Source organism: Phalacrocorax carbo, chromosome 23, assembly GCF_963921805.1.
Source record: "Phalacrocorax carbo chromosome 23, bPhaCar2.1, whole genome shotgun sequence".
NCBI lineage: Eukaryota > Metazoa > Chordata > Aves > Suliformes > Phalacrocoracidae > Phalacrocorax > Phalacrocorax carbo.
The window spans coordinates 6709864-6734284 of record NC_087535.1 but is presented as its reverse complement, the minus strand read 5'-3'; the positions used below and the strand labels follow the sequence as shown (position 1 = coordinate 6734284).

General features: G+C 52.5%; 4 protein-coding genes across 13 annotated transcripts in view; 2 read left to right on the top strand and 2 right to left on the bottom strand.

Annotated features, from left to right (window-relative positions):
- Window positions 1-412: 412 nt before the first annotated feature.
- Window positions 413-1639, top strand: C23H1orf74 (chromosome 23 C1orf74 homolog). The gene has a single exon (XM_009501297.2). The coding sequence runs from the start codon at window positions 477-479 to the stop codon at window positions 1314-1316; it is 840 nt and encodes a 279-aa protein (XP_009499592.2). The 5' UTR covers window positions 413-476; the 3' UTR covers window positions 1317-1639.
- On the bottom strand, window positions 1629-18726 carry TRAF3IP3 (TRAF3 interacting protein 3). Of its 4 annotated transcripts, XM_064471742.1 has the most exons (17): window positions 18415-18726; window positions 18144-18285; window positions 14900-15258; window positions 13580-13694; window positions 12549-12606; window positions 12304-12328; window positions 11847-11876; window positions 11500-11595; window positions 7469-7540; window positions 7064-7204; window positions 6192-6329; window positions 5819-5954; window positions 4935-4997; window positions 4800-4859; window positions 4107-4258; window positions 2676-2948; window positions 1629-2510 (listed from the first exon to the last, which is right to left on the bottom strand). In XM_064471742.1, the coding sequence occupies exons 3-17, from the start codon at window positions 15200-15202 to the stop codon at window positions 2427-2429; spliced, it is 1746 nt and encodes a 581-aa protein (XP_064327812.1). In that variant the 5' UTR covers window positions 15203-15258; window positions 18144-18285; window positions 18415-18726; the 3' UTR covers window positions 1629-2426. The 4 variants fall into 4 exon arrangements, with proteins under 4 accessions (XP_064327812.1, XP_064327811.1, XP_064327813.1 ...); XM_064471741.1 differs by lacking the exon at window positions 18415-18726 and having other exon boundaries at window positions 18144-18400; XM_064471743.1 differs by lacking the exon at window positions 18415-18726 and having other exon boundaries at window positions 2676-2789; window positions 18144-18396.
- LAMB3 (laminin subunit beta 3) overlaps window positions 3284-24421 on the top strand; it is a 68046-nt gene continuing 46908 nt past the window's right edge. For 2 of the 7 annotated variants that reach the window (XM_064471731.1, XM_064471730.1), the window contains exon 1: window positions 24298-24407. In XM_064471731.1, the coding sequence (XP_064327801.1) occupies window positions 24313-24407 (95 nt within the window). In that variant the 5' untranslated portion in view covers window positions 24298-24312. Of the gene's footprint in view, window positions 3517-21946; window positions 22050-22586; window positions 22656-22690; window positions 22714-22795; window positions 23094-24297; window positions 24408-24421 lie in introns of those variants that run through there. The other 5 variants (XM_064471737.1, XM_064471739.1, XM_064471736.1 and 2 more) reach the window with 5 other exon arrangements.
- LOC104047629 (11-beta-hydroxysteroid dehydrogenase 1) lies at window positions 18797-22546 on the bottom strand. The gene is made up of 6 exons (XM_064471751.1): window positions 22310-22546; window positions 21680-21810; window positions 20985-21096; window positions 20667-20852; window positions 19970-20113; window positions 18797-19525 (listed from the first exon to the last, which is right to left on the bottom strand). The coding sequence occupies exons 1-6, from the start codon at window positions 22395-22397 to the stop codon at window positions 19305-19307; spliced, it is 882 nt and encodes a 293-aa protein (XP_064327821.1). The 5' UTR covers window positions 22398-22546; the 3' UTR covers window positions 18797-19304.

The following is a 24421-nucleotide window of genomic DNA, read 5'->3' as shown; positions in this document are numbered from 1 at the left end:
TATGTGTGCATGGACACACGTGTGTATATATATAACCTAAACAGTTCTGTACATGCTGAGAAGCCAGCTGAAGCTGAAAGCACGCTAATACTACTCTGTGCTGTGCCCTCCCCGCGTTGCTTCCCCAAGCTCTGGCTTGAGGATGATGGCAACGACCCGCTCCTAAACGGCATCTTCCTCGATGAAGCCGCTGGGGCCCGGTCCGGGCGGAGCGGCCTCTCCGGGCAGGACCGGGCCTAGGCCGGGGCGGAGCGGCCTCTCCGGGCGGGACCGGGGCTAGGCCGGGGCGGAGCGGCCTCTCCGGGCGGGACCGGGCCTAGGCCGGGGCGGAGCGGCCTCTCCGGGCGGGACCGGGCCTAGGCCGGGGCGGAGCGGCCTCTCCGGGCGGGCCCCAGCCGCTCCGCCCCGAGCACCACCCACGCAAGCGCCGAGGCCGACCCGGAAGCGGTGGGCCCTTCTCCTCGGCGCGCCGGGCGATGGGCCCGGAGGCCGCGGCGGACGCGGAGCCCCCGGCGGGCAGCGCCCTGTCGGCGGCGAGGCTGGTGTCGGCGGCGCGGGAGGAGCTGGGGGCCGGGCGGCGGTGCCGGTTCCCGGCGGCCCGCGCCCTGCAGCTGGCCGGGGAGGTGCTGGCGGTGGCGGCGGGGCTGAAGCCGGCCCTGCTGTACGACTGCGGCGCGGCGGGTCCCGCCGAGCTGCGGCGGTACCTGGCCCGGCTCAGGGAGGCCGGGCTGGCCCCACGCCGCCTCCACTTGCTGGGCGTGGAGGGCTCGGCCCTGCTGCTGCACCCCGGGCTCGCCCGGCGGAGGCTGGCGGCCGTGCTGAGCGCTCGCCCCGCGCCCTTCATGGATGTCTCAGCGGGGCGGCAGCGCCCATCTCTCTGCGGGCCGGCGGAGGCCCAGGCCATCAGGGACCACCTCACCGCCCTCCTTGCCCACCTTGGGGCCGTCGAGGCTGCTGCCACCGGCCCCGTGTCCTCCAGTGAGGTTGTCCCCACGGGCTGGAACCTCTGCACCATCGTCGGGGTGCTGCTGGGCTACCCGGCGGCGTACGCCTTCTCCGTGGAGGAGGGTGCTGAGAACTGCCTGGCGCTGACGCCTCTGAGAGTGTTCACGGTGCAGGCCTCCTGCCCCAGGATAAGGGATGGTTTCAGGGTCCAGATCTACTCCTTCAGCATCCCGGAGAGCCTCTGCGCAGAGCTGAAGGAGGCGCTGGATGCCTGGTGCGATGAGCTGAAGGAGGCCTTCAGTGTGCAGAATGACTTTGTAGATCTCCGCATTTCGAGCGAGGTGGTGTCTCTTCCAGTGGTTGCCTTGTAAAACACAAACCTTTTAGCCTGTCTCAGTTGCATCAGGGACTGAGGCAAGACATCTGGTTCCTGTAGGCGCAGCCCACTGAGGTTCTCAAGAGGCTCATGGGCAAGAAAGGCTGAATTTTGACGACCTGAGGCCCCCAACCTCGTAGGCCAGTTGCAGATCAAATACATGTACTTGCCAGAAGACCAGTGTGAGGATGTACGCGCTCACAGCTGCTCTGCAGCCTCCATCCGGACTGTAGCGCGTGCCCTCTAAAGTCAGGGTATATTTGCTGCAAACAGCTGAGGGTTAATTAAAACATTCAACACCACAATATTTTGAATTTGTGAAGTTTATTGTAGGCTCCATATCATATTTACTACTTGTGTGACGTGGTGTCACACACGTAGCTGAGCCTGCGCTTGAACGAGGGGCAAATGCTACCATAAAACCTGTACAGTGCAGTTCCGAAAGGGGCTTAAACAAATTAATGTGGTCTGTCTCTGACAAATTAATGTGGTGCTGGCAGTGAAAGGGAAGCAGATACGGCTGTGGGATGCTTGGCCATGAGGCAGGCTCAAAGAGTGGTGGTCTGAACTGGGCCCTGTGAGAGGGAGGTGAGAAAACTGCTCAAAACAGGCAGTGCATGGGGGGAGCACGAGGGGACTGCGCTAAAAAGCCTCCCTGAGCTGGGTTTCTCTGTCAGATGTCAATAGACACGGTTGAAGGTCAAACACCTCCCATTTAGGGAGGCAATAAAGGAAGAGAATTTTGTAGTCCTCTCAGCTGCTGGTCACGAAAAGCAGGGAGGCTGGCTCCCAAGGGCACTGGATGCCCCATCCCTCCTGCCCTGCACAAGCCCTGGGAGTGGTGGTTGGAGTGGCTTTGTCTCTCAGCGCCGCAGGGACTGGGCAGCACAACCTTCAGCTGACGCAGAATAACCAAAGCAGCTGAGGGAAGGAGGGATCTCCTGGCGTTTACTGGGGCTGCGGGAGTTTGTCTGGAGTGAGGCCAGCTCAGGATATGAACCAAACGGGCAAGTACGAAGTAGCAGCCGGTGCACTGTGGCGAGGGTGTGTTGCTGTTGGTGAAGAAGTCAGTTCCTGCAGTGAGGTCAGTCATCAGGAAGGTCCCTCATGGTCTGTAACTTGTGAGGAAGGTGGCTATGGCCATTGCTGTCACTGCCACCAAGAGAGGGATCCAGTGATTGCACCGTCTCTGCAAGGAGAAGCAAGTGTTACTAGGAAATCGGTGGGGAGAAGAAACTTCTCATCCCTAGCAAACGTGTCATTCATCTTTCCGCACTGCACAAATAAATGGGGGAATATTTCCCACAGCCTCGGTCCGAAAGCAATGGGAGTCGGGGCGAGGAACGCCTCCCACCTTTGCCTGCTTGCTCTGGAAGTGGTTGAGCTCGTCCCGGCACTGGCGCAGCCTGGTCAGGCAGGAGCGGTACTCGTCGCTCAGGGCCTCCAGCTCCGAGCGCAGCTCCGTGCACTGCAAGCAGAGCGAGGGGCCGTTAGCAGGAGGGACCCCCTCGCTCTTGTACGCACTGAGAGCGGCAGGGCTCCCGCAGCGGCTGCAGCGCTTCGGCAGCGCACGGGCACTGCAGTGACGGGAGATTTTCGCTTCTGCTACCTGCACGCCCATATACACCTATAGGGGACAGAGCAGATCTCGGTGTTACTGGGAATATGGTGACAGAGGCAATGCCCCATTGGGTGCCAGCCCGTGACCTGCTTGGTTTTGCTGCCACCTTCCACATCACATGGGAGAAAGAAGCAATAGTTATTTTTATGACCACAGGAACGTGCAGGTCAGGAAGAAGACGTGGAGTGCAAACTCGTGGCAGGGTTTGCCTCTTATTCTGAAATTCCGCCTGCATTTCTCTCACTGCAAGAGCAATTGCAGAGTCCTTTAAACCCTCTGAGACACGGAGCACGTGGGACAGGTGCCTTGACTACCCTGCACAACCCCAAAACCCAGGGAGTGTCTTTGGACCCAGTGGCTATGCAGCATGAGAGTGCTGTAGCAGCTGTGGAAGGAGGCTGCAAGAGCTGCCGCAGGGGCAGCTGGGCCCCCCACAGCTGTTCCCTTTTGCTGTGATTGTGCTTTACAAAACCCTTCCCCAGGTGATGCTGGGTGATGTCTGGTGCTGGTGCTGCACTTGCTAGTGTGTCAGTGGGACAAGCTCTTCTCCTGTGTGGCTCTAAGCTCTGTTAAGGTAAGTTATAAATTTTTTTTTTAATAAATCCTTGTTCTCTGAGTTCTGCTGTAAGAACTATGGGGCTGTTGGCTGGCAGAGGGCACAGTTCGTGCTACTCGTGCCCTGAAAGAGTCTTTTAGATGGGAAAGAGCATGTAAGAAGTCAGAAAGCTTTGAGGCTTTTTTGCAGTCCAGTTGTAAGGGCATTGCTTTCGTTAGCAGACCCTTCCTGTTATTTGTAAGCCTTTTCTCCTTCCTTTGTGCTCACGGCTTCAGTTCTTAAAGTGTGGCTCTGGCCTTTCCCTGTGAGACTGTTGAGACTCTCCTGTCTGCGAGAGCTGAAATGAGTTTGTGTGGAGAGGGCTCTGCTGCTGCAGCCCTGGTGCCAGGCTGCTGGTGCCCTGCCCTTGCATGTAGGCACTACATCTGCGGTTTAGCTGAGGCAGGTATCGGGATAAAAATTCAGCAGTGATAATTCTTACAGGAGATACCACACTCGGGTTGCTTCCAGGAGCTCTGGCGTGTTGTGCCGCTGCTGGAGCACTTACACCAGCAGCTCGCTCCCTAGCAGGGAACTTGGTCCCAGCCATGATTCAGCGACCTCCTCACCTCGTTCTCCTTTGCTGTGAGCTGGGATGTCCTTTTCTGCATCTCATCCTTCAGACTTTCTTCTCCCTCCTCCTCCTCGAGGTGCTCTAACAGAGCGTTTTGTTTTTCCTTGGCAGGAGTGAGAGGTGGGGTCTGCGTGGTGAAAACCTGGTCTAGAAAACAGTCAGGCTTCTGATGAGAAACAGGTCCAGGCTTTCAGTTTGCTTTAGATCTTGTTTACTCAGCACAGTTTAAAGATAATATTTGTGTGCTGCGCACATAGCAGAGGACACAAGAGCTGAGTTAGTTATCGTGGGCCTGCCTCTGCTGTAGCTCAAAGTTAATAATCTTTAGAGGAATATTTATAAGTATTTGCCAGAAATGGAAGGGAGGGATAGTTAGAATGCCTTTTATTACTTTTTTTTTTTCAAGTGCATCTGGAGTTGAAATTATAAACTGGAATGTATTTTGCTTGGGGAAAAAAAATGGCATAGCCACTGAGGTAAAATTTGCAATGAAATACATTTATTTTTTTAAAGTATTTGCCATCATAAATACTTACATTTAATGTTAACTAGCAAAATAGAATAACTTGCTTTGTGCAGCTTAAAATAACCTTTATTCTAAACCAATGTAGATTTCTCCTGGAGTCAGGTCTAATGCTCCTGTATCCAGTGAGAGCAGTGCTAGGTGGGAGTTACAAAGTTTGCTGACCTTTCCTCTGCACTGTCAGCTCCTGGGTCTTCTGTTCGTTGGTCTGGTTGCGCATCAAGTCTGCGAACAGGAAAAGCCACCGTTACCGTCCGCAGCGCTAACGCGGACCTCTCGCTTTGCGCTTCTGTTACTTACTGTGCAGAAGGCTGATTGTTGCCTCCAGCGTTACCTTCTGGTTTTGTTCTTTTTGCAATTTATCTGAAATGATGATAAGAAAATCAAGGTTGATGTAAATCGCTGTACCTTTATGCAAGGATGGCAACCGTCCCTTTCTCCACGTGTGTTACGTGGAGTGGATACTGCTGGCTCCGCTGAACTGTCAGCTCTGAAGGGACATGATTTTTAGCTGTTAATTGCCCTTTCGGTTTTGGTAGCTTTTTCTAGTGTGCCTTACGGTCGATTAATTTATGGCTTATTTTAAAGCTGTTTGTGTGAGACCTGTTACAAAGATAGAACTGCCACCGATTTACTCTTCCTTAACTGTGTTTTAAAATAGCTGCGTGAAATATGTGTGAGTTTCCTTGTCTCTGATTTGGTACTTCAAGACACTATTTACTTATATATATATACGCTGGTAATATCCACCACCACGCAGCAGCACCTCAGACAGTAACAGGCGATGCTCCACTGCCCGAGTGGGCTTAGTTGCTGTGCCTGGTGGGTCTGACAAGGATGCAAAAGCTCTCATCAAAGCTGAGGACCCGTCTTTTGGTTTTGGGGGTTTGTTTGTTGTCCGTTGTCCCATCCGTCCGTCTCCCCCACCCCGGTCTCTCATTCCATCCTTTCTTTTAAAGAAGTAATTTCACTTCTCTGAAGTCCTTTAATCTAGTTGGAAGCGACTTTAGGAGCCCTTTGGAAACCAGAGGCTTTCTTGGCAAGCTGAGATGTCCAGCACGTTCAGAGAGTCTTGCATGTGTGTGTGCTTGTCTTTGTGGCCCAGGGTTTTACGACTCTTCCTTGTACCTTACGTTCACCTGGACGACAGACACCCCCCCCCCCCATTCCCCTGGGTGCCATACCTTCGATGGCGCCGATGTGCTCAGCCTTCAGGTCGTTGTCCTCCTGCAAGGCGCTGGCTCGCCGGTGGAGCGCGGCGTGCTCGCCCTGCAGGCTGCGCAGGGCCTGCTGGAGCTGCTCGTTCTGCGTGTCCGCTCGCTGCGGGCGAGAAGAGCCCCGGCATCAGCCCAGCCCTGGCACCCCGCGCGCACGCAGCATCGGCCGGCAAAAGGCAGCCCCGAGCTGAGAGCTGTTGCTCGTGCAATTGAGGTTGCGTGTGTAAGCGCTGTGCTTCATTGAATGGGATTTATTACATAGCGATCTCAACCAGGGGGCTTCCCCGCTTGCAAATTGGAAAATGCAAACTCCCATGGATGCTGTGGGGAGCAAACGCACCTGCAGTTTGCTTTGCAAAACGTGGAAGCTGTTCTCAAGCTCGGTGTGCGCCGTGGTCATCTTGGTCAATTCAGCTTTGAGGGTGGTGTAGTGCTCTTTCCAGAAGGCAAGGTCCTCTCTTGTTGCTGTCAGGCTTCTCTGTGGAGGAGACAAGGACCCACGGGCGGGCTGTGACCCGCCACCGGGCAGGACCCTGCCAGGCTGCCCCGAACAACACCCATGGGCACTCGCATCAGCTGGCGTGTGCGTGGGGCTGGGGCTGTGCGGCCGCCTCCTGCGCCAGGGCTGTAATAACCTGCGTGGGTCTGATGCCATCTGATGGACAGAGCAAACATGGGCAGAGGGTGCGCTGTGGAACCCAAGCTCCTCTGCTGCTGGGAGGATTTAGAAGCCTGGTAGTATTTGGGATGTCTCTTACTTGTTTTTCTGAAAATACCAGTTATCCTGTGGGTCAAAGCAAATTGCTGCCTCTTGCGGAAAATCCACTTTCATATAAAAGAGCAACTCCAGAAAAAGCCTCTCTGGAAACCTCGTGCCCTGGATATGCGTGTGGCTTGTTGGCCTGTGTGTGCGGGGAATGGGAAGGAGGGATGGTGGTGGAGAAGGGATTACCTTTAAAACTGCCAAACAGCAGTGTGTTTCCCCAGCTGTGTGCTGTTTTTAATAACCTGATGTATGGCTCACGAAACGAGCGCAGGTTGCCACTAAGCTGCTTTGGACTTTGCTCAGTAGCTAAAAAAAACCCCCCAATATCTTTTTGCATCTTTGTTACTCATGGTAAGCTAGTCATTGCCTTTCCCCTGAAATGTGGGGGCTCTTTGTTGCAGTTGGACTAGGTTAAAGCGAAGCCAGGTATAAAACATGTTGCTTACTTGAGAGTTTTGCAGCTGCTGCTCTGTTTGGAGTTTGTCCTCCAGCATCTTCTGAAGAGCCTCTTTTGCCTTCTGCTCGTAGGTCTGCTTCTGGTCCTCCATCTCTATCAGGATCTTCTTCACACACTCCTTTGAGTAACTCTTTGCAGGAAGAATTAAAGTGCTTGAAGGGTCTCATCTGACATATTTCTAAACTTGCTAAGCCTGAATATTAGCAAATCCAGAGTGTGTAAATGCTACTGCTAACTTGCTGTGAAGCATTGCTTCAGCAAAGAAGAAAAATCATTTTCAGATCCATATCTTATCAGATTGCTCTAGAAACTGAGACCTGACCTAATTACATGGTTTGGTGTTTTGTTTTCATGCCTTTCTTCACCTCTGTCTTTCTCAGCAATCAGACATTACCTGGGTGCAGGCCTGTAGCTGATTTTCAAGTGCCCTTAGTTTACACTTCAGTTTATCTTCATTCAGCTGACCCTGGGGAAAAAACAATTGTACAGTTCATGATTCCACGCATCAGTTCAATGTGCCCCCAGTGTTTTGTTAGCTTGCGTTTTGATTCACTTTTTCCCTTTTCTTCATCTACAATATTGTGGCTAAATTTGGTGAAAGGCTTTTCAGTGGTCAAAGCTTAAAAAAGCCCTTCACGACCTTGGGGGGAAAAAATGTGATATGCGAGAAATAAAGACTTCTGTGCATTGAAAAACTCTTCTGAGGCAGCTCCACTGGTTACTTAGTGCAGGTACTTGCAGAGAGATGAGGAGTTAAGAGCAAGATTTCAGGTTAGTCTGGGTCTGGCAGAAGCAGAGCTGCTGCCTGTCCCCACGTACAGCCCCGTTCCCTGGCTGACGCTTCCTCCCTGCAACGCTCCGTGCCTAAAGCTCCGGCTGGTGCTCAGGTCTTGTCTTGCTGGTTCCCTTAGGAAATAGGTTGGGTCTGCATTGCAACATCTAGCAGTTGGGCAGGGGGATAGAGGGCAACAATGATGATTGATTTTCCTTATTATAAACTTCTCTTAGTGTTAGTCAGGCTTGTTGGGGTTTGTGAAACCAGCCTGTATGCAAATTAAGATAAAATTTCTAGCAAAGAGTTCACGTAGGCTGTTTCTCCACCACCAGTACTGAGAACACTGGTATTGTCTCTGCTTACTGCTGTTTGAAGTCAAGCCTCTGGAAAAAAAAACTCCTTGACGTTACAGGAATAGCTGTTAGACCCAAGCAAAACCAGATTCACTGGTGTCTTAGCACTGTTTAAATTTGCACAAAAGTAAGCTGATGGTCCCAAAGAATAAAACTTCCCAGTTCAGTTGTTGGTTCAGAGTACTAGCGGCTCTGTCCTCTTAGAAAGTAGGTGCAATTTTGAAAAGCATTTTTATATGTGAAATGTTATGCCTAGTTTCCCTTAGCAGTTTATTTTATTCTGCTGCCTGCAAAGGCTCGTGTTAGATGCTGGTGGTGTTATGGCCGTTGTGCACAGGTGTAAATTAATGTGCAAGGTACAAGGCAAGAGAGCACCGGACCCTTCCTACGCTTGAGAGCAGAAATGTGCTGGCGAGCTCCTTTCATGGAGATGCAGTTTATAATCTGGCAAAAGAATGTAGAGTATGAAGATTTCCCTAAAGGGAATAAGCTGTCTGTAAGGGCTGTTACCAGAACAGCCGGGCAGTGAGGGGTGAATGGGCACATACGTGGGAGGGCATAAGAAATGATGCTTCTGACCAAAAGTTATGTGAGCAAATCTTGGTCAAGCCCTGCGTTGAAGATTATCTACATGAGAGGGGCTGCTTTAAAACCCAAACCAACCCTCCAAAACCAATGAACCAAATCCCCCACCCACAACTAAGCAAAACAACAAGAACCACCTGATAGCCACCATGATCAGATGGTGGTGGCTCTTCCTCCCTTCTGCAATGTCCCCGGCGGTGCTGTCTGAGCACCACCCGGGGATCTTTGCTAGAGAGCCCAGAGGCACCTACTGAAAACCCGGCAGAGGAAAGGATTAGGGCTAACATGTTCAAAACGCCACTCTTGCAAATACTGGGTTTGAATCCTCTGTGGCCCTTGTCTTCAGAGAGTCTGAGCTTACCTGAATGGGCAGTTCCAAAACCTTTCTCAAACTCTTCTGTGTTTCTCTACTGCTGTCACTTAAGTGCCATGTAAGCATGTTAAACTATTTTTGGCTGACAGCTGTAGTGTCTTTGTCCTATGATCGGCGAATTCTCTGATAATCCTTCCCTTAGTAATTTTTAAATAGCTAGTTTAAAGAAACACTAATAAATGCTGTTTCTGGAAGGCTTTCAGTTTGCCCAACTATGCTAGAAAAATGGGTCCATAAAGTAGTAGTAAAATGCACTAGAAATGGCAAAGAGCTTAAACTCCGTAGAGCTGCAAGCTACTTCCAAAAGTCAGGCTCAACTTCAGAGGTCAGGAAGGGAAGAAAATGTATTGAAGTAGTAACGTTGCTCTTTAGGAAGAGAACAGCTCAGAACTACTCTGAATTAAAACTGAGATTTACTTGGCTTCCTTCATCTGGCAGCATTTTTGAATCAACTAAGCAATTTTTACAACAGATGAGGTATTTAAGGTCCAGACCAGTGGTAGGAAGGTCTCTAACCTAGAAGTAAAATTGTGGGAGAGGGAAGGAACCAAAGGCTTTATCCCTTCAGTTTAACGACACCCCATCCTCCTGCAAAGTACTTGCTTGCTCCATCAAACCAGAAGCACCCACGAGCAGGAGCAGCATCTCCGAAATGACTCGGGGTGGCCATTTCACAGCTCGCTGCCAGATCATTCATGTGTATGCAATCACATTTCTTTTGAAACCCAGAATACTGGAAAGGATTAAAAAGCTTCTGCAGCAAGCATTTGGCTTCTCACCTGGGCCTGGAAATGAGCAACCAACCATCGGTTTCCCTGGCACGGCATTATTGCAGACGGCCTGTCTGTACCTCCGCTTGCCCCCGCCTCTGGAGAAGCCCCCTGCCCCAGCCTGCCTCCCTCCGCGCAGCTCCCAGGGATCCCCTCCAAGCAGGCAGCATCCCCCTTGTTTGCCTCTCCAGCGCCAGAGGTGAGTTAACTTTTAGTCTGATGAATGGCTGAATGTGAGAAGCAGCAGCAAAGTCACTCTTCTGTAGCAGAGATAGCAAGAAGCAAAGTGCACCCACCTGTTTTTAATATGAGGTTTCATGGCTACTTCCTGCAGAGTGTGTCAGGGTGTTTTTTCCTGCTCATATTTGAAGCAGCAAGCGAAGGCGGAAGTTTCTAACCGCAGCATGTCTAATACAAGGGGGGTTTTTGTACCATCTCACCCAATCACTTGCTGTTCTGCCCCGCAGAACTTTCAAACTACTTTTTTAATAGCACAATTAACTGTAAATTAGTATTTGATTTAATAATCCTATATAAAACACTTCCTATGTTGCATAAAATACATCACCTCCTGATAGCAAAAAAAAACAAACGGGCCCTGGTTCAGTGCTGCCTGGAGGATTTTGTCTGAGCCATGTGGAAATGGTTTGATGCAGGGCGGTGATTCAGTGGAGCACCCAAGGCCAAGTGCGCAAGAGCCTTGTGGTATTGGGTCCCCTGACCTGTGTTTGAGGCACAGAATATGTCCCCAAAAGGAACCGGGGCAGAGGATGTCCCTGCGGTTCCCAGCGAGGAGCGGAGCGGGTGGCCGGGAGCTGGGCGGGAAGGCTGTGTGCCCCGGCTGGGGTCTTTTAGCCGTTTTGTTCCCAGGTTAAGAAACAGCCTCTTTCCCCCATCCGACGTGGTGTTTGGATGTACCTGTTTGGGGCATCTGAAGTTTTTATTTTGGCCAAAAAAACCACACCCCAAACCCTGGTTCAAAATATTTGAAACTTGTTTTGACGAGGAAAGCACGCTTGGTGGAAGCTGGTTGTTTGGGTTCATTCCAGTTTTTTCCCTGCTTATACACTCCTCTTTCCAGAAAAAATAAGAGGCAAAAAGGGGGAAAGGCAAGTGTAAAAAAAACCCCAAAAAACCCCCACCAAACCCTCAAAACCTTACAGAAGAAAAGGGTTTTCCACTTCCTGTTGATCTGAAAGTAAAGTATGTTTTGTAACAATCTTCTGTGGCACAAAAGAGAAAAACTTCAAGCAAAGCAACCCCCTAACTTCTGAGTTTGTGTTCAAGCCTCCCTAAAAAGAAGGGTGACAGCAAGGAAAGCGGCAGGGCAAGCGGCTGCTTGCAGGTGAGCGGTTCTGCGGCACGTCTTGCCTGCTAGGTGACAGCGCTGCATTTTAAACCTGTAACATCTCCACACCTGTAAAGCACCGAAGCCAGGCAGAGCTAGAACCGCTCGGGGAAAGAAAGGGAGACCCGTGGGGTGCTCTTGCTTCTGCCACAAGCCCGGTCCCGCCAAGGCAGAACCTCTCCCAGCCCTAGCACGAATCGCCTCGTGCAGCTCTCTGGTACCTGCCAGGATTTCTCTGATGCTTGCAGCAGTGTGGAGAAAAGCTCCTGCAAAATCACCATCTTCTGCTTGAGCAGCAGCTCGCGGTGCAGGGCCTCCTGCGGGGAAGGGGAGAACCGGTCAGCGGGGACCCCCAGAGCGGGCAGGGACAGCCCAGCTTCCCCCTCCAGCTCAGAGTGGGGGGTTTCAGGCAGGTCTTGGGGTTCAGTGGCTTGTCCGTAGGCTTTCTTGGCCACGTTAAAATTGGGTATGTACCCACCTCTTTAATAATAATTATAACTTTAAAGGTGGTGGTGTACTGACTGAAGATGTGCTTTCTGGGTGGGTACACACGATATTTGGTACCTACCTTCAGGTAGTTGGACAGCTGCACCATTTCCTGAAAGGGAAAGGGCAAATGTTTAAAAGGCATAGGATTGTTCTGGTTTATAAACACTTTATGAACTGGCTACAAAATCCAAATATTTTGAAATAAACCTGAAGTTAAGAGCCTGGCTCTGGGCGGAGGAGGAGAGCCTGCTGGGCTTTGTTTGTTTGGTTTTCCCAGGGAAATGAAAATATTTTCTGCAGCAACTTACAGCACTGGAGTTATGGTATCTTTGCCATGTAGTGTATCAAATCAGGGCAGTTGCTGAATGAGAACAGTAGATATCTGTGGGACAGAAGTGTCTTTCTCTCCTATAGGAGCAGTGTCATCGTTTTTTTGAAACTAGAAATTTGGCACTAGTCAATGTCCTGGTCAGAAATTCTAGAAACAAAATTTTTTTGCAGGGAGTTCAAGGCTAGTTATTATCTGTTTCACTTACCTTATTTAAAACTGCTATTCCACAACTAAAATAAAAAAGAAAGTGTGTTACTGAGGTGTGATGGGGGGTCTGCAGCAGCCCATGGCTCTGGGCACCAGCCGCTCCCCACCAGCCCCGGCAAAGTGTGGGTATTTACAGCAAAAGCTTGTGCCAAGGTGAAACACGTCTGGGCTCGGGCGTCAGAGGTGGCTGCCCTGTGGGCATCCGAATTCACAGCCCAGGGAGGGAGGGGAGGACTGGCTTACTCTGTCTGCTGGCTCGAGTCCTTCAGTCCTGCGCTTGGATTTGTAAGGGTCTGGGTTCCTGTGAAAGCAAAGGGATGTGACAGATCCCCTCGTCCCGGGGACCATAAAGTTCTGCTTGAGTGTCCATCTCGGTGTCTCAGGGATGGCCTCGCCTCTAGGATGAAGAGCAGTTGCTCAAACAGTGTCCAGTAACACAACTCGACAGGGATCAGAGGCAAAGGAGTGTCCTGCTCTCTGATGGACAGAGAAGTGGGAGTTAAGTGATCCTGCAGACTGGAGTCCGCCCCCCACCTGCCAGATAATCTGGGGCACTTACAGGGAATTATAGAATCAGAATGGTTTGGGTCGGGAGGGACCTTCAGAGGCCATCAAGTCCAACCCCCTGCAGCGAGCAGGGACATCCTCAGCTAGATCAGGTCGCTCAGAGCCCCGTCCTGCCAAGCCTTGGATGTCTCTAGGGACGGGGCCTCCACAACCTCTCTGGGCAACCTGGGCCAGTGTTTCGCCATCCTCATAGCAAAAATTTTTTTCCTTATCCAGTCTAAATCCACCCTCCTTTAGTTTAAAACCATCACCCCTTGCCCTGTCACAACAGGTCCTGCCAAAGAGGTTGTCCCCATCTTTCCTATAGTCCCCCATTAAGCACTGGAAGGCTGCAATAAGGTCTCCCCGCAGCCCCCTCTTCTCCAGGTTGAACAACCCCAAATCTCTCAGGCTGGCCTTGTAGGAGGGGTGCTCCAGCCCTTGGAAGCTGTAGGGCAGAGCATCTGCTCAGCAGCACGGGTTGTTAAGCTGTGGGCTGGGCTGGCTTGTTGCTCCACAGGAAAATATATTCTTAACACTTGCAGTCTGCAGGGGAAGCTTAGCCTGGGATGGTAACGCTTAGCGCAGGTGTGGGGCTCCTGGCAAGGGAGCTCGGGTTAGAGGGGAGCTACCAGCTCACATCCCAAACTGCTCGACGGAGACTTAGAGGTGGGAGGGAGGCACCGCGGCTGCTGTCGCGCTGGGAAACCCGAGCATCCCTCACCTACCTTGGGTGTTCACGGGGGCACCTTGCCTGGGGATGGCTCCCGCCGAAATGCTGCGGGGGACGCTGAGGCTGAGCAGGGAGTGTGCAGGGGGGAACGTGGGGCAGCTCCATGGGTGCTGGAATGAGAGGGCAGCTTGAGTCAGCATCCTTCCAAAAATGGGCTGTGAGGAATGGAGGGGAAGGGGCTGTGGCTGGGTCAGGCTTTGTCCCCGCAGTGACTGTGTGAAGAGCATCAAGGAGATGCCGTGGCTTCCTGGCAAATCCATAAGGATCTGCTGCTCTGGCTGCAGCAGCTCCAGAGCTCTGTGGGGAAGTGGGGGGCAAAGCTGCTGGCTTCTGAGGGGTATGCCAGAAGAGGACAAGAAACCCCTCCAGGCGTCTTGAGACATTTTTGGAAAAGATATGGACTTTTGGCAGGGAGCTGGGTCCTGGTTTGGGTCTCTGCTACCGCTTGGCTGCCTTGGGGCAGAGGTACCTGTTCTGCACTGGCTTCCCCTTGGGGGTGTGGGGTTCTCACCCCACTGCCCCTCTGCCTCCCGCCCCTTGTTACCTCTGCAAAAGCAAACGTAGGAAGGCACCATGCATAGGCCAGGTACATGTAAATGCTTGTTCCAGATTCCTGCTGTTTAGCAGGTGATTAAACCTGATGAACCAAATGGCAGCAGGAGGCAGGTGATTGCTCTGAATGCTCTCCTGCTGCAAGGGGACCTTGAGGGCACGCCTGTGTAAGCCATCTCCCGTCTGACCCTCGCTGCTCACATAGGTTTGTGAAGCCCCTAGGATGAACTCACAACTGTTCATTTTGCACAGGATAAAAGTTTAGAAGGAAAGCTGTTTGGCGCCTAGATTGGGGTGTTTTGCATTGCATCTTTCTGTAGATGTTATCCAAGGCAGTGAGCCCTCTGGGTTGCTGTGCTGTGAGTACTAGGGAGTCGCCGAATTCCTGCACCCTTCCTGCTAGCAGCAACGGTGATGGAGGGAAGCCAGGTGTTTAGAGCTCGGTTTTCAAGGGCAAAAATAACTTGTGTAAATGCAGAACTGTAGTCTGGCAGCTAGGGTGTGGGGTTGTACTTGGAGGAGTGGTGGAAAGTGTCTGCTTCATGGTTTGGAGAACGGGAGAGGAGCACGCTGAAAGGGAGGTGTCAGTGTTTACCCGTGCCTGACTGCAGTCCATAAGGAAACGCACTTTTTTGATGGTGCTTTCTCACTTTTTGTCTGTACTTTGATTTGGATGCTGTTGCCATCGGTGGACAGGCTGCGGGCGCTTTAGTGGGTCCTAGCTGGAGCAGGCAGAGCACCGGGCTCCGGGGGCAGACGTTACCTGGAGCAGCACAGCTGCCTTTGGCTCTACCCGTGAGGAGGGGTCCGGGGGGATGCAGGCTTTGGGCTGCTGTCGCGGCGGTGTCTTTCCAGCGTCGCTTGCCAGGTGTCTCCTCCTCAGGAACTCCCTTTGCCGGGGGCTCTGCGACGGCTCCTCCGCCCCCCTCCCGAGGTGGCGGCAGGTCGTCACGTTGTTTCGCCGCCGCAGGTTCTCCCGCGTCTCGTGCCGCCGCTCGCACTTCTCATCGTAGCTCTCGCTCGCGCGCCTGTGCCGCGGCCGTGCCTTCTCGGGCTGGCTGATCATGTCGGGTGCAGCTCTGCCGGCCTGCGACCGCTCTGTCCGCTCCGAGGTCCTCCGTCCTGATGAAACGAAGGGAAAAGACACCATTTGAGTGAAAATGGATTATTTCTAAGATTAAATGAATGTGAGGTATCGGACACTGATTCCAGAGTCCTCGTGCAATGGATGCAAGTGGTGTTCCCGGAGAAACCTGTTGTCCGTGAACTCGTGTGTTGGCTGTGTGAAAGACATAGGGCTGTTCTCGCTCCTCTGCCGGGCGGTGCTGGCCCAGTGGATGCTTGGAACAGAATTTCAAATAATTAACACAACCTCATGAAGTTGGCTTCACTGCCAAGTAATGATGCTTCCTCTGGTACAATTCCTTTTCTGATAAAATCCCCGTTATTCAGACTATTCCTTTGGTGCATGCTCTTAGAGCTCTTTTTTCACCAACCTAAAGGAAACAATGAAAACACAGGAAGAGCAATAGCTGCTATTTCCACAGTAAACTTCTTTTAAGGGTGCTTTTCTTTTTACCAGGTTTTTTTTGGTAGGTCCAAGTATAGTGTTGCTGTGGTGTGACTTGCTCTTCTAGCAGCTGCATTATCTATCTTAGCAGCGGCTGCCTCTTCCATGTGCGGAGAGAGGTCTGGAGCAGTGAAAAACTCGCAGCGTTGTTGGGGTTGGCTGTGTTTTCCCCAGTGGAGTATCTAGCAAAGTCCCTGCAGGCCTGAGCACGCCCACCCTCTGCAGACCACAGCTACCGAGTGCTGCTTTCGCTTGCCTCCTGGTTGCTCCCTCCCTCCCCGGCTCTTGGCTCGGGCGCTGTGTATCACTTTGCCCTCTCCTTGCTCACCTTTGCTTGTCCGCCCACAGCCTTACTGGCTGCAGCCCTGGGTATGTGTTTTAGCCAAGCTGCAGCTTGATTCTTTTATTGCAAATACAAGGGTCGTGACTGATCGTTACGCTTTAGGGTAAACTCATTGTTAGGCTGTGCTCAAGCACGGGGGCACAGATTCTTAATGGTATCGGTTTGCCCCAGGCACAAATTCTGCCTCCATTTCTGGGGACTCTGTGGCCCAAACAAGGCAGTGGCCTGCCCGAAGGAGGAGCTCCTCTGCCTCAGCACTATTGCACCGCCTACATGCACATGCAGGGTGTAGATATCAAACCTCCTCCCTCCTGCTGACTTCTCTGCACAGTTGCAAGCCACCGGTGCATTGTCTTTTGCTGGACTTTGGTCGTGTCAAGTATATTTGGACCTTTGCCTCTGCATTGCTTAAAGAGAAAGCTGAGTGATAAATACCCACAACTGCTCCTCTGCCTTCCTTCCCTTGAGCGAAAGCTGTCTCTCCCTCTCCTGTCCCCTCCCCCCATCCACAGCGAAGAGGCTCCTCATCCCCATGCACATCCCATGAATGGTGCTTGGAGAGTGCCCGGCCCTGGGAGGCTCAGCCTGGGAGCTGCTGCGGCCGTGTCTGGTGTGGGGCTTTTCTCATGTTTAGTAACTCGTGTTAATGTAGGAAGGAGGGAAAAAAAAAAAAAAGAATTTTAGTCTCTAAAAATTCAGGTTAAATGTTCTTCAGTACTGAATAAAACCATTAAAACTTCTTTGATCTCATTCTCTCTCAAGCAATTAGGAAGTTGTTGAGTCTAATGGGAAAAAAAAATGGGAACAAGTAAACCCCATTTACATATATAATACTTCCGTGCTTTTTAGTCTGCATTAAAAGCTGCTCTGTAATTCTTATTCTCTTTATGCGAGCTGTGGTGTCCCCAAAGCTCACTGCCGGTGCCGTCTTTTCACTGTAGGGGCTTCCTCTGGAAGGAGAGCGGCGCTTTCGGGACAGTCGGCTCTTGCTCCGGGCCTGGAAGGTGCCTGCAAACCCACAGCCAGGGCACAGCTCCAACGCTGAGCCTGCCTGCGATTTAGGTGCAGAGACCCCTTAAGTACAGCACTTGCTGAAAGATTAGGCAGTGCTCGCTTATGGGCTTTTATTAATTTTTATTAGAGAATATTCTCTTTGAATAGCTGCTGAAGCATCTCTAATTTTAGCTTAAATTTACTGAAGGATCCCAACAGTGTTTTGCTATTCAGGTGTTTCTTATTGTGATACACTTTCAGCCGGAGGAGTCTGGGGGTATAAAAGGCTGAGCAGGTTATTCCCATGCAGCTTTAGTGCCAGTACCATAGCAATTCTCCTGTGTTCACCCAGGGCCTTTCCTCTTGGTGCACACATGCTTTCCTTGGCCCAGCAGGCGAGGCAAGGTTTGGCACACACACGTGCAAGCTGGGCATATGCTAACATCCAGCAACATGCCCCCTTGAAGCCTGAGGCTGGGTACAAACCCCATAGCTTGGGACAAAGTGCGTATCTACAGCCAAACCTGCTCCAAACTCTTCGGGAGATCTTAAAAGCATTTTTCTTAACTTTAGAAATGGCCCAACTGTGTCTTGAATCGCCCTTGGATGTCCTGCTTGGCTCATCCAGCTCTCCCCATCAGGAATAGCTCAGCCCTGCTCCCACCTGCGCTGTCTCTGGGCTGCCCAGCCTGTCACCCTGCATCCCAACAGCAGCTCTTGTAATAGCCTCGGTTAACCAAAAATGCGCTTTAAAGCAAGGTAAAGCTTAAAGTAGTACGTGATCCATTACTCACCCCAAGCCGAGCAAACTGTTGAGGCCTTGACAAGCTAACGCTCTATTTCCTCCTTCTGTTACCCCAAATTACCCTCTTTAACTAACAAATGTGTCCTTTATCTTTGCTTTCCAAGCTGTTATGCTTTTTGCTTCAAGGGAAACAAAAAAATGTGTTTCTTGCCAGTTCATGTTACAGCCTCCCAGTGTCAATCATGTAGGCTGAAAGCGGGACGTAAAAAGAGGAAAAAGGTGCATGCCGCCGCCTTTAGCGCGGCAGCCTCCGCTGCCCTCCAGCCCTCGCCGGCCCCGGCACTGCACGCACTTACCTGGCCAGAGGGGTCCCGTCCTACCCCTCGACGGCCGCAGAGGAGCAGGGTGAGCGGGAGGTTATCGGGCACGAACACGCTGCAACTGCCATCTTCATGCCAACCACCTCATTTTGCTGCTCTCGCTCCGTTTTTTTTCGCTCTGTAAAACAGGAAACGTTGCAGCCGCAGCTGAGCCCTGGTTCCTGTCTCTGCTCCCAGCTCGGCTGCGGGGCGCGGGGGCCTGGCTCGTGGGGGGATTTGGGTTATCTTGGGACCCCAAAGTCCGCACCTTCTCTCTAAGCACAGCTAGCAATTATCTTTTGGGCCATCTCCCTTTATCGGTCCCCAACATGCGGAGGTTGAGCGCTGGTGCACGGAGCTGCTTGTGGCCCTCGGTGACTGAGTCTCCCTGAGCTGCTTTGGGGTAGAGAAATCCAGACTTAGGGAAGTACAGTAATGCTATTATTTTAAGGCTTCTCACAGATTGGAAAGGAAAAAAAGTGTGTATGGGCAGCTGAGGAGAAGGTCATAAATGGCAGAAAATTAAGGCCTTTAGAGAAGTGAAAGCCGTGTTAACGCAAATCACGCAGGGGGGTTGGTTTAACAAGCTGGGCGCCGATAAGGTCTCCGTGCCTGCGCACGTGGAAAAGGAACACAAGTAAAAGCAGAGATCTTGTAAAGTAACGTAGGATTTATTTTTACGCAGACCAGTCTAGAAGGGATACATGACGAAAAAATTTCCTGGTTCGAAGGCCCTCTCGTGGCTTTGGGTGGTTTGTGCTGCTTGGCCCAAATTCTCATCCCGGGCCACAGCTCGGCTCGCGTCCAGCAGCGCTCGGCTTGGCTGCCTTTGTGGCTTTTGGATGGGGGAGCAGTTTCTGGAGGCTGAGCAAGGAACCTGCTGCTGAGCAGGACACTGGCAGCAGATCCCGGTGCCAGGAGCTTCTCTGAAGTACCTCTTGGTTGGGGGGAAAAAAGCCGGTTGCAAGAGTTCATTACTAAAAAGGACATTTTCATGCTGTGTGTTACAGGCTTCTGGGGCATCCCGTCTTGGGTTGCCAGGGTGCGTCAGCGTGGGGCTGCCCGGTGGCGTGGAAAAGGGCACCCGAGTAGCCGGATTAACACCCAAATCCCTCGTGCCTGGCCCAAGGTGTCCTGGTATGCTTGCTGCCCCGGGCGCTATGTTCTTCTGATGTTTTCCACCTTATAGTTGCTCCTGATGAGGGAGTCGAGGAAGTCGGGGGCTACGTCCCGGAGGAGGAGCACGCTGCGCACCGCCCAGGACGGGTAGTGCAGCTCCCGCTGGCGCAGCGCCCCGCTCTTGATGATCTCCAGCGCGCACTCCTCCTTTGGTGCCGGTGTGACCCGGATGGCGTGCGAGACCACTCGCACGGCGTTCTCTGGATGGATGGGAGGGAAGGAGGGGTGTTGGATGGAGGGGCTGCCACAGGCACCACTGGCTCAGTTGGGGTGTCTGTAGCTTCCTCTAACAAACCACCAAACTCTGGGGATCAGATCTACTTATAAGGCTTAGAATAGTTAAAATAAATAACAACTCTAGCTATGCCCGTCCCATTCCTTTCCACATCTTGAGTGACCGTAGGCGGGAATGCCCACCTCCCTTGGGTTTACTGCAAGGATAGCAGAGTCAAAGGGCTCAGGCCACACTCTTAAAGGGTTGGGGTCCTGTCTCCACAATTGCACGGCCACTGCCGGCTGGGGGTCTGGCTGTGGTGGCGAGGCAGTGTGCTGAGCAGCCTGGGGCTGCAGGGTGGGTGGTGGGCTCGGCGTGTCTCTGTCTGGAAATGTACCGAGTTGCAGGGCCCCAGTGATGCCGAGCTTACCGGTGTCGATGTAGCCCAGGATGCAGAGTGTGATGGAGACATTGACCTTGTCTATGATGAATTCATGTCGCAAGGAGCTGAAAAATCCGTCTAAGGCAAACTTAGTTGCAGCATAGGGAGCTGTAAATGGGCCACTGGCTTTACCTGGAGCAGAGACGCAATGTCAGGGTTCGTGTACTGGGCAGACACCAGGCTGCACGGCTCTCCTTTCCTCTTGCTCTTCAAGTAGCTACACTATTGTGATTTAGGATGACTGAGTAATGTTGTGGATGCTTGAGACAAATACACAAATGCAGGAATGTTTAAAATGTAACGTATGGCATACAGTGGCATGAAGTACCTTCAGTTGTGGGTGATGCTGTGCTTGTGTACCTGCATATACGCCCTCGTATACCAAATGCATGTATAATATGTGGCCGTGCACATAAAATAATCTGAGCGGCGTGCCATGACTGCAACGCAAGAAGGTGGTTAGCAGGTGTAAAGAGACAAGCAGGACAGGGCAAGGAATATAAATCCCCCAGAGGACATGCGTTCTGCATCCAGGTTATAAATCACATGCTGATCCTAACTCCCAGCAGGGTGGATCTCTACCTTATGGTCCTTATTCTGTCTTTTGAAGAAGAGCCGCAGCAGGGATCCCTGCAGGGAGAGGAAGGGGTGTGGGCAGGGGGAGCCTGGTCCCTTGCATGCTCACCTGCCATGGATGAAACCACTACGATGCTGCCCTCGCTCTCCTTCAGCATGGGCAGGGCAGACGTGGTCATCGCCACATAGCTGAGGAAGTTGATCTCCAGGAGCTTTCGCACGTGACCAACATCACCATTGAAATAACTGAAGTACGACGTGCCGATGTGATTAAGAATCAGCATGTCTAGGCCTCCTGCAAGCAGAGCACATATGCGATTAGCAACTGGTATCTAAAACCAAAGCAGCTTCTTGGTGGCTGGAATGGCCCCAAAATGCAGTGTGGGGTGTGTTGGGGACTGAGGAGGGGCTGTTCCCCACCACCTACCCCAGGTGTTCTCAGCCTCCCTCACCACCACCTCGGGGAACGTGGTATCCTCCATAGAGCCGCTGACGTAGCGGGCGGATGCAGCACCCAGCTCGAGGCACCGCTCCACAACCTGTGGCGACAGCGAGAGCGGTGTTGACGATGGACCCCCCCACCCCATCCTCATCCCACAAAGGCTGTCGCTGTCTTTGGGCGGAGGGGCAGAACATCTCGCTGTCCTGCTGAAAACCCTCCTCCCTTCATAGGAGACGCATTGCTCTGGGAAATGCCTCTGGCTGCGGAGTTACAGTGGCACATCTAAGCCAAATATATAGTATTTATAAATAGGGATATGACTGCTTAACTTTGCTTGTTTCTGTGGGATGCAAAACGAATTCAGACTTTGAGAAAGGGCAAGGATCGATCAGACCACGACTCGGGCAGACTAGTGTTGTCCTTGGTGGCGATGATCAGAATTCACAGCTAAAGACTGCAGAGAAAGAAACACCTTGCTGTCGACATTGAAAATGCAATTTGTCGTGGTGGGGGGTGTGTGTTAGAAAGGCTCATGCTGTGGGAAACGCTGGGGTGGATCTGTAGGGTATCTGGCATCCCCGCATGCCCGGGCTGGGGTGAATATCCGAATTCTGCCCGCCTGTGGGGTTCTGGATTGCAAATGTGTTTTGCCAGCACGCCACGCTCTGCTTGCCATTTACTTTCTGCAGCTTGGCCTCCGTCCGTGCCGTGAGCAGTAGGTGGGCCTCCATGCGCGCCAGGTGATACGCCATCTGCTCCCCGATGCCGCTGCTGGCTCCTGTCACAATCACCCGCTTCCCCCGCAGCATCTCTGGGAGGAGGACACAGAGCTCAGAGGCGCAGCCCATGCTGTCCCCTCCGCATGCGGGAGCTGCGGCTCGTCTCTGCCCCCGCCACCCTGGCCTTTGGGTGCGGGGAGCTGCCGGCAGCAGCTCCCGCTGCTCGTGCAGACCCCGACTGGAGTGTGGTTGTTAATCCCGGCTTGGTGGAGAGTGCGTGTGAGGCTTGAGCTCTGCATCCAGCCTGGCCTGGGAGCGGCTTTTGGAAATGGTGAGAGTTGACTAATAAAACGATTAAATGCTTTAAGTGGATAACTGCATGTTTCCCAAATAAATAAATTGCTGAGATCGGCCACTTGCTGTGCATCCCGGCAGACCCCAGCATAATCCCATCAGCTTTCCTGTGTGGCACAGGGTGCTCTGACCCCTTGCACTGGGGGCTGCCTGGGCTCCCCTCCGAGCTCTCAGCCCCCCCGATTGTGGTTTTAAAGCGTGGGGGTTTTGTTTTTCTTTTTTTTTCCAATGACTTACCTTCACTGAAATTCTTGGGTGCTGAATAAAAATAAAGGGCCAGCGCCAGTCCCAGCAAGGGGATGAAAACCTTCAGGAGCAGACTCATCTCTCTGCAAAAGTACAGGCAGGAGCGAGGCAACCTCCGTGGCTCTGACTGCGGGGAGGTGGATGCGTTGGTGGGTTGCAAACGGGGCTGGGAGTGCTAGCAGTTTTGAACTGATTTTCGTCTTGCACAAGCTTGCTGGTATCTGTGGGACCTTTTTTCTTTGCACTTCCTGTGATTTAGCAAACATTAACCTAATGGAGAGCGTCGCTTTGGACTTTAGGCTGTGCCTTTGCACCCTTGTCCTGCCAGGAGATTCAGGTGTGTTTTTTGAGAGCGTTGAAGGAAGGCCCTGAGAAGCTTCTAGCTCCACAGAGCGGTGGGTGTGGTGTTTGGTGGCTGCCTTTGGGGCTGGGACATCCGTGTCTCCTCAGTGCAGACCTCCATAAGGTGGCCATCCTTCTCTCTCTTCCACTCCACGTCTGAACCCAAGGCAATGCTTCCCTCTCTGGCTGCCGCAAGGATTTACTGATCAGCAATGATCACTGTGGTACAGGTTCATAGGGATGTCTAGAAAGAGTAGGGCTGGGAAAGCTGGGAAAGCTTGCGGTTTTAGGCCTTTCTCGGTGCCTCTGGCTTATCCTGCGTGGTATCACCATTGGCGTAAGGCTGACAGCTGGGGGGCTCCTCTACCTAAATAACTGCACTCTTGCCTTGAGGAATCCAGTGACGGCAAAAGGCAGGAAAAGAGCCAAGCAGGTGAATACTAAAGATCTTCAGCGTTCCCAAGCGTTGTGCGTCGCACTGCTCAGCACCGCCTGGGCACAGGCTGAACAGGTTTGCAAATAATTTTCTGAAAGAGCAAGTTTAAAGGGCAAAACCCACTCTGTGTGTGCTGGTTTGTGTAGGCGATCTCGGGATAAGGAGAACAGAAATGCCTGTTCCACTTTCCTTTAGAAAGTGAAGAGCAAACTGATCCTGGGGAACGCTTCAGGGTTGGGGAGGTTTCATGTTGCTTTGTCTCAGGGCAGGTAAGAGTCGGGGCTCCAACGACCAGAACCAGGTTAGATGTAAACGTGTCGGCTTGGGCGGCGCTGCCAGGGCAGCGGTGCAGAGCTCGCCGCAGGCCTGGGCTTTGCCTTCAGCGCGCGTCGCTCCTGCGGCCCGCGCGCTCTCCTTCGGGCGCCGATGCAGCAGCTCCCTGCAGCCGGACGCGTTCTCCAGTTGTAACGTTTGTGCAGGAACCTGCCTACTAAGCTTGGAAAGTTTTGCTTGGGGTAAAACCTTGCATTTAATTGGGCCGTTAACTAACAAAACAACAGGCTAGCTAAAATGGCAGTTTTGCCTAAAGTGAGATAACGGAGGATTTTTTTAGCAAGGCCTGTTGTGATGGGACAAGGGGTGATGGTTTTAAACTAAAGGAGGGGAGATTTAGACTGGATATAAGGAAGAAACTTTTCACGAGGGTGGTGAAGTGCTGGAACGGGTTGCCCAGAGAGGTTGTGGAGGCCCCGTCCCTGGAGACATCCAAGGCCAGGCAGGACAGGGCTCTGAGCGACCTGGTCTAGCTGAGGATGTCCCTGCTCGCTGCAGGGGGTTGGGCTCGATGGCCTCTGAAGGTCCCTCCCGACCCAAACCATTCTGTGATTCTGTTGCGGGGATTCGACTGCCCTGTGAAAGGCACGTCCGTGGAGTCGTAGCCGTTCACAGCAGCGTTTAGTAATGGAGAAAGGGGATAAAAACCCAGAGAACACGGAAAACTGTTAGGTTAGTAAGTTTTATTTAATAATTAGTTTGTTACTACTTTTCCCTACCCTGGGAAGTGGAGGGGACGCCGCAGCTGCGGGGCGCTCCCTTCTCCCGCCTCGTACCGCACTGCGGGGTGGCCCCACCAGCCCGGCACAGGCCGTACCATCCGGTTAGACCTGAAATCATCAACTTCTTATTTTTTTCCCAAGCGCAAGCAGAGACACGTGTAATGGGGGTGACTCGGGGGGGGGGGGAGGCCCGTCCCACCGGGCGAGGACCCCCCCTCCGCCGGCGGAGGAGGGCGCGGGGCCGGCGGGCCGCTAGGTAGGGCTCGGTTA

What these genes read in the sequence shown, in the direction of transcription:
- LOC104047629 (XM_064471751.1), bottom strand. Translation starts at nt 22,397, where the DNA reads ATGAGTCTGCTCCTGAAGGTTTTCATCCCCTTGCTGGGACTGGCGCTG. An exon ending in CGGAGGCCAAGCTGCAGAAA is followed by an intron (nt 21,097 to 21,679) that starts GTAAATGGCAAG and finishes CTGTCGCCACAG; the next exon opens with GTTGTGGAGCGGTGCCTCGA. An exon ending in AGTGGTTTCATCCATGGCAG is followed by an intron (nt 20,114 to 20,666) that starts GTGAGCATGCAA and finishes TCTCTGCTCCAG; the next exon opens with GTAAAGCCAGTGGCCCATTT.
- C23H1orf74 (XM_009501297.2), top strand. Translation starts at nt 477, where the DNA reads ATGGGCCCGGAGGCCGCGGCGGACGCGGAGCCCCCGGCGGGCAGCGCC.
- TRAF3IP3 (XM_064471742.1), bottom strand. Translation starts at nt 15,202, where the DNA reads ATGATCAGCCAGCCCGAGAAGGCACGGCCGCGGCACAGGCGCGCGAGC. An exon ending in GACTCGAGCCAGCAGACAGA is followed by an intron (nt 12,329 to 12,548) that starts GTAAGCCAGTCC and finishes TTTTTATTTTAG; the next exon opens with TTGTGGAATAGCAGTTTTAA. An exon ending in TCCAGAGCAAGCAGGCAAAG is followed by an intron (nt 2,511 to 2,675) that starts GTGGGAGGCGTT and finishes TTCTCCTTGCAG; the next exon opens with AGACGGTGCAATCACTGGAT.